The sequence below is a fragment of the Rhagoletis pomonella genome, unplaced genomic scaffold (assembly GCF_013731165.1).
Source record: "Rhagoletis pomonella isolate Grant_MI unplaced genomic scaffold, Rhpom_1.0 Rhpom_scaffold_04288, whole genome shotgun sequence".
In the NCBI taxonomy this organism is placed as follows: domain Eukaryota; kingdom Metazoa; phylum Arthropoda; class Insecta; order Diptera; family Tephritidae; genus Rhagoletis; species Rhagoletis pomonella.
Window position 1 is genome coordinate 1 of NW_023462839.1, and position 7,587 is coordinate 7,587.

A 7,587-nucleotide genomic window follows, 5' to 3' on the forward strand; every position below is an offset into this window, starting at 1 on the left:
CCAACAAGTTTGATTTTGTCGCATAGTGTATGTAACAAATTTGTATGAATGCTTACATATTGATAACACAGGGCAATACTGATTTTGGTGCGGCAAATGTTAAAGCTCCAGATTTTGAGAGAAACGGGGTCAAAGTCTAAAAAAGCGTGTTTTTTGGCAATATTTGAGAACAAATAATGACAAATAGAAATTCGAGCAAAATCTCACTTTTAAGTTCTCAAATATATACCTTTTTTAATTTGTATCGCTATTTTTAGCGATTTATATAAACTTGGGAAAAAGTCTGTAAAACCTTCCTTAGATCCGAAAAATTTTGCTTTCTCAATGCCCTCTACGTATAATTACTAAGGAGAGGGCAATGAAAAGGCAACCAGCGTTGTCATAAATCAAGATTTATCTTGAAACTGAAGATTTTCCGGGCTGTTTTTTATTAAAAATCTTCAAGAAAAGTTTTTTTAAAAAGCATAATTTTACACTGAAAATATCTTAAAAATTAAGATTTTTGTGTATGATGTAAAATTTTTAAAGTTTAAGTTAAAATTGTTAACTTATTTATATTATCTTTGCTTACGGTTGCCAGACGTACTGATTTTATCAGTACAGTACTGATTTTTCAACTCTTGTACTGATTTTATTCATTTCTTCAATCAGTACGCTAATGTCCTGATTTTTCAATTCAAACAAAATACTTTAGGCTTTTCTTAAGGTTTTTACATAACAAGACACAGAGTAAGATACTCTTTTTTGGGAATTCATAGGCTGCGTTTGTCCAAACTCATTTAAGGTATCCACACACCTATGCGATTCTGTCGGTGCGAATCTGTTCCGACAAAATTTACAACAATACCGACCATAGTTTTAAATAAGGAACCACACACTTATACGATTTTGTTGCAGCGATTTATTCGAACATTCACAGTTCTTCTCTTTGTCGTGCCGAAATCGCGGACCACCGCGTTTTGAGAACGAATAAGGTCAATTGAACGTATTGAACTTGAACGTAAGAAAGCAAAACTTATTTGATGTGGAAAAGTTAAGAATTTTATTTTTGTTGAAAAATATTTTTTGTTGGTCTATAAATTGACAGCTTTTACTGCGATAAAATCGCACAGATGTGTGCGTACTTGCGTTTTCGAAGCAGTGACGTCTGTAGCATCAAAAACGGTGCGGATTCATTGCGACAGAATCGCATAGGTTTGTTAAAGTATGTTCAGACAGAAATTTAATTGAGTCAATTAGATTTTAAATTGAGTAAACAGTTTTGGGTGGTCACACAGAGTCAGCTGTTCGTTTAGTGGTGGGCTATCAGCTGACAATATATTTTACAATTATTTTGGAAAATGGAGAACAATTCATCCTTAAAAGGAATTCTTCTGGCGTATACCGCAAATATTGAACTCCTCCAGTCAATTCAATCAATTTATGATTGTAAACTGGCTTCTTATAGGAGGAAAAAGAAGAAAAACATGCTACTCATACAACACTTGCGAAGAAAGCAACTATTGCTGCTTGCATTACTGGAAAGAAGCGCAACTCAAAGATCAATGTGGAAGTTGGTAATTTAAACTATTATAAATAAGTTTGTGGCCTTTAATTAATAACATTTTCTTATTTATAGGACCGACAATCCTTGTTTTGGGAGGTTAACTGCAATGCAAATGATGACCACTTTTTCAAGACCCACTTCCGTATAACGCGTGCAAGTTTTGACATACTCTGTGGCTTCCTTAGCAATTTGAAAAAAACTGACACAAATTGGCGCACCCCCATTTCGTTACAAAAGCGCGTTGCAATTGTTTTATTTACGCTTGGTTCATCTGGGGAGTACAGAGTAGTTTCCGAACTATTTGGTGTTGGAAAATCAACTGTGTGCTCAATTGTATTAGAGTTTTGTGAGGAGGTCTGGAAAGCGATGTCAACTCAATACATAAAAAAGTTACCGCCGACTCCTGAAACGCTGGCTGAATGCGTAAATGCCTTCCACCGTCCTGGCTTTCCTCAATGCTTAGGAGCAATAGGTTTGAGAATTTAGTCACTATACAAAAATTATTTATATATCCATACATATATATACATTATGTAATTACATACGTACATCCATATATTTTTAGATGGATGTCATATAGAAGTTAAACCGAATCCAACCGACGCAACGGATTATTTTAACTACAAAGGATGGCACTCCATGGTACTTTTAGCTCTAGTAGATTACAGGTGAAAAAGAGTAACATGCTAATTTTTTTCATTAATAGACAAACATACTTACTTATGTATATTATATCCTCGTGTGCACATATATACAGGTACCGCTTCCTATATGTAAACATTGGTTCCCCAGGGCGATGCAATGACTCGCAAATATACAATGCATCGATGCTCAAAAGAGTATTGACGGAAAATGAATTGTTGAGGAACCATAAGAAGGAAATATGTGGTGTGCAGATGCCAGTGTGCATTCTAGGAGATTCTGCATTCCGATTCTCCACCTCTTTAATGAAGCCATACCCGTTTAGCATGGCCTTAACAGAAACCCAAAAGCTGTTCAACTATAATCTGTCGAAATGCAGAAGAGTAGTAGAGAATGCCTTTGAACATTTAAAAGCGCGTTTCCGACGAATCGGCAAAGGTATAGATAACCGAATAGGTAACGCACCGGTTATTGTTAGAGCCTGCTGCGTTCTTCATAACTTTTTGAACGAAAGAAATGATTACATTAATGAGATTTGGATGGCGAGATTGCAAGAAGTAAATATAAATCGAGAAAATCCTACAGATTATGTTGTAGTTGGTGACAATGAACCCTCCGCTGAAGTAATAAGAAACGCTTTGTGTAATTATTTTAGTGAGTATCAAATTTAATTTTTAATCTTTTTTAAAAAAAGAGATTATAGCATTTTTTAGCTCTTCATTAGCTTTTGAAATGGTTTGAAAAGATGCAGCCTTTTATTTTTCAATATTTATAAGCTCCTTTTCATTTTGGTCACTATTTTTTAAGTGCTGGGTTATCTCTGAAGAGAGCTCATCAAATTTTTGCAAAATTTTGGTTTGGAAATGACCCATTTCTTTTTTTTTCTTAGGTTCCATCGCTGAGGCTGAGGTGCTTGGTGGGGATGACGGGTAAGCAAGCGGCGGGGACGGTGAAGGCAGCGGTGTGATTTGAAGTGTGGGTAGAGGTGATGGCAGCGGAGTTAACAGCGGTGACAATTGAGGCGGCTGTGATCCAAAGGAGACTTCTGTTTAAAATAAAAAAAAAACATTATTAGTTTTTATAATAAACGAATAAATGTTGACAATAAAATGAAATAAATGTTGAGGCATTTGAGCTACTTAAATTCTGGCATTGCACAAACAGTGGCACAAAGCTGCATAGTGTACCCCAAAGTAAATTTTTTAAATTCTAATAATCTGGAAGGTTGTTGTTGCTTTGCTTTCTATAACAGCATTTTCAAACCCATATATAAACATACATATCACCCATTTACTTTAATAGCGCCATAAATCAAAATAGCAAACTGGAGAAAAGCATGAATGTGTATTTTTTGGATTATGAGGGTACGGTTTAGTTATTTGTACAACGATTTTGGGTTGTTGTGCCCAAACACGTCAGCCGAATCAAAAATCTTTTACACGCACTTGTAGACAAGAGTCCACGCGTTATTTAAAAATAATAATGTCGGTTTGAAATGTGGCATTTTTTGCAAATTTCCGAGCTCAGTTGTAAAGCACAAAAAATTTCCACGAAATATCTCTGTTGGGGGCTGAAGGGGGGGAAGAGCGGTGACTTTTCACAAAGCGCGGTCCATACTCTTTCGTTTATGGGGGGCTTGGGGGTCCACGCCAACTCCCCGACCGCCTCCTACACGAAAATTGTTGTACAAATAACTAAACATTTCCCGATTATGACACTATTGAAGTTAATTAGCGACATGTATATAATATAGGCAAATACTGAAATGTATTTACACATGAATACTTGCACAGTACATTACAAAATATATGCATTTATACATATGTACGTATATACATAAAAACATACATACTGCAACTTCCAGCCGTGGTAAAAAATAATTTGATGCGATATTGGACACTGAGACACATACCGTCGATACTTTCGACCATCTCCGCATTTTTCCGCAAGCCACGGAGATCTCCAACGCGTTCTGCCCACAAATCAAGGATCGCCAACTCGCCGTCCTCAGTCCATGCTAGCCGCTTTCTTTTTCTTTTGAGAGCTGTTTTAAATAAAATAAAAGTAATTTTATTTATAATTCTTTTAAAAATTAAAGTAATTTTATTTACTTACAATCCGTGTCGTCCATAATTGCTAAATATTTCCGAATTTTAAACCTCAACCGTCAACTGAAACAGCTGATTGTCATTTGCGCAATGAACACAGCCCGAACTCAAATAAACTGACAGTTGTCTCTCTCGCACCGCTCCCTTAGCAGTGGCACCGTGTTGCTTCTTTGCAAATTTACATGGAAACAGTGTAGCTTTGGTGTGAAATAAAAGTATAAGCTTTTGTGCAATATGTTTATTTGTATATGCATATGAAGCATATTTAATAGTTTTGCTCATATATTCAAAGTATATTTTTAACTGATGAAAACCTAAGAATTGGATGTTTACATCAATCTCATAGTAGTCTTATTTTAATTTGAGTCATTTTGCAGTTTTTATACGGTTAAATAGCATATAAATTACGTAATTCACGTAGATATATCAATATTACGTTCAACATTTCGTTTAAAATGTCAGATTTCCTGCAAATACATTAGAATTTACAAAAGGAATTTCACTACTAATTGCCTACTTTGCGTACTTTTCTACTACCATTTTCGAAACAAGGGATTGCATTCTTGCCCTTTCTCTGTCCTTCGTAAATGCAACCTTTTGTAAGCGAGTGTCAAACCGCAGCTGTCAATAATTATTTAACCTTGTATTATTGAATCATGAACTTTAATTAAATTTGTTATTTATTTATTTAAGTGAGTAAAAAGTGGTTGTAAAACCGACTTTGCCAGCGAAAGCTTTCATTTGTGATGAGAGCTTTTGAAAGCTTTGGCACTCTGTGTTGTAAAAGCAGGGCTGGTATACAAGTGAGCAGCAGATACACAAAATTGTGGTGTGTGTATATTGATCACTGATTAAACGTGTAACATTTCTGAGTATGGTTATTCTGATTTAGTTTTTATTTAAGTGAAGAGCATAGGTCACTTAAATCAAAACTAAAAACAAATTAAAATGGATTGGTGAAACCAAAAATTCGAAATTTAAAGTAATTTTAACTTAAATGAATCTGGTGAAACGCAGCCTTAGTCTTTCAAAGTTTTTGCGTAGTTGAAAAAATCAATTTAAGCCATGAGGAAATATAGATGAAGTTTGAAAAAATATGTAATTTTGTTTCTTTTTTTGCAATACCACACTCAAACGAAGCACCGGAGAGGATTTTCAGTATAAAGTTTGCTTCCTGGCGCAAAGAGAGGAACTGACTTATAATCAAAATTTTTGAAAGTGAGCTTAAAATTAAAAGTAATGTTAAAATGAAATGTAAAGAATTCTTTGACTATTTAAACACTGAAGATGGAACTGTAGCGCGTTTCTGTAAGAAATCGACAAAATTCTCGATTATAGTGACGTCATATCGATTCGATCCAAGTTTGTCGATTGGCGGAGAAAAAGTGTTTCCGTAAGCATTAATCGACAAAATGTGGAACAGTGAGAGAAATGATATGCCAATCGACAAGGAATGTGTGAAATCGAATTGAAAGTTATTTGTCAAAACATTTTGAAAAGTAAGCATGAAAACAAAAATGTGTATACAAAAAATTGTATATTGATAAATATTTATTTTCAGCTATGAGTTTGTTGGTAGCTACACTCGCGATACAACAGGACCGCAGAAATATGCTGCGAATGCGACGGCGGTATTTGAGGGACTCCACAGATCCATTCAGCATTCCAGAGGCGCGCTTTATAGAGTTGTTTTGCTTCAGCAGGGCAGCAGTCAGGGAACTTCTTGTAGAAATGGAGCCTTTAATGGATACAGCAGTAAGGAATACGTTCATTCCAAACTCCATTAGACTGTGTGTAGCACTCCACTATTATGCTACAGGATCGTACCTTAGAGACGACGGTCAGGATTTCGTTTGCGCCATAAGTAAGACCATGGTAAGCCGCATACTACATCAAGTCACAAAAATTTTGCAAAACTACTTGGCGCAACGATATATTATACTCCCAACAACATTGGAGCAGCAGAATATAGTAAAACAACGGTAGGTGAATTATTTCAAATTTAACGACTCGTGGTTATTCATTTCATTTGTTGTTTATTTACAGTTTTTTTAATGCAACTAGATTTCCCGGCGTCTTAGGAGCGATTGATTGCACTCACGTCAAAATTAAGAAGCCATCAAGTGATGTAGAATACTGCTACATTAATCGGAAAGGATACTTTTCCAAGAATGTGCAATTGGTGTGCGATTTCGATTTAAATATCCTGGGGTGCTTCGCAAGGTATGGGGGAAGTACGCACGATGCTTATATTTGGGAAAGCAGTATAATAAAATCCCATATGCTAAATGCTTACACTGCAAATGGCTCTACTGGATGGTTGCTTGGAGATTCTGGGTATCCATTGCAGCCGTGGCTAATGACTCCATTCAGAAATGTTGAGCATGCCAGCCAACAGCGCTACAATGATAGCCACGCACGTGCACGAAACTGTGTAGAACGCCTTAATGGAGTTCTAAAAAAGGTATTTGCTTGCCTTTCACAAGACCGGGGGCTAATGGAGGATCCCTCATTTGCTGGGTCTATAATTACTGCATGCTGTACACTACATAATATTCGAAAGAGATTTAATCTTCCGCTTCCTGAAGTAGATCCACCTGCTGATCTATCTGACAATCAATCGTCTGGGGACAATGTCGAATTAGTACACGTTTTAAATGAAGGAAGAGCTGTTCGAAATATTATTACAAGAAATCACTTTTATAATTAGCCAATGTTATAAAAAATTTAAGTAAAGGTGATTTTTTATTGATCAGAAAAATTTTGGTTCATTTTTAAGATTTAATCGAAAATTTTTCGTTTTTTGTTCGCATGGAATTTTATTTTGAAATTCGGTGAGTTAGTTAGGAGTGTTTAAAGAGGCATATTCCTAAGAAATTAATTAAAAACGATTTGGTTGGTTTGTTGATTTTTTTTAATATAGCGCAAATTTGAAACTTGGATTTATAGTGTTTTTGTTAAAGAATAAACTACAGTGCCGCACTAAATTATTAGCATAAAAAGTTTTTCACAATGTTTGCAAAATTTTTTGCTTTAACTTTTTCCACTAGGGTTTTATAACATAAAAATTAAATCTCTAAATTTTGTGAAAAAGTCAGGGAAATTCAATAACTTAGCAAACAACTTTGCAACTTTTTAATCAGACTTTTAGAAAATTCTGGATATGCAGATTTATAGCCCATTCCATTTTAGTACAACAAAAAATAAGTTTGAAGTTGCTAAAAGTCGTGTTAATTTTTAGCAACTTTTTCACGCAGTTTCATCCATACAAAGTTCGTTCAACAGTTTTTT

General features: G+C 35.1%; 3 protein-coding genes across 3 annotated transcripts; all 3 read left to right on the plus strand.

Annotated features, from left to right (window-relative positions):
* The first annotated feature begins 1,374 nt into the window (after positions 1-1,374).
* On the plus strand, positions 1,375-2,032 carry LOC118754639 (protein ALP1-like). The gene is made up of 2 exons (XM_036489529.1): positions 1,375-1,556; positions 1,619-2,032. The coding sequence occupies exons 1-2, from the start codon at positions 1,467-1,469 to the stop codon at positions 2,030-2,032; spliced, it is 504 nt and encodes a 167-aa protein (XP_036345422.1). The 5' UTR covers positions 1,375-1,466.
* A 412-nt stretch (positions 2,033-2,444) lies between these two features.
* Positions 2,445-3,204, plus strand: LOC118754638. The gene is made up of 2 exons (XM_036489528.1): positions 2,445-2,842; positions 3,078-3,204. Exons 1-2 carry the CDS (start codon positions 2,494-2,496, stop codon positions 3,119-3,121), a joined length of 393 nt encoding a protein of 130 aa, XP_036345421.1. The 5' UTR covers positions 2,445-2,493; the 3' UTR covers positions 3,122-3,204.
* Positions 3,205-5,785: 2,581 nt separating this feature from the next.
* LOC118754640 (putative nuclease HARBI1) lies at positions 5,786-7,006 on the plus strand. The gene is made up of 2 exons (XM_036489530.1): positions 5,786-6,278; positions 6,343-7,006. Exons 1-2 carry the CDS (start codon positions 5,860-5,862, stop codon positions 7,004-7,006), a joined length of 1,083 nt encoding a protein of 360 aa, XP_036345423.1. The 5' UTR covers positions 5,786-5,859.
* Positions 7,007-7,587: the final 581 nt, after the last annotated feature.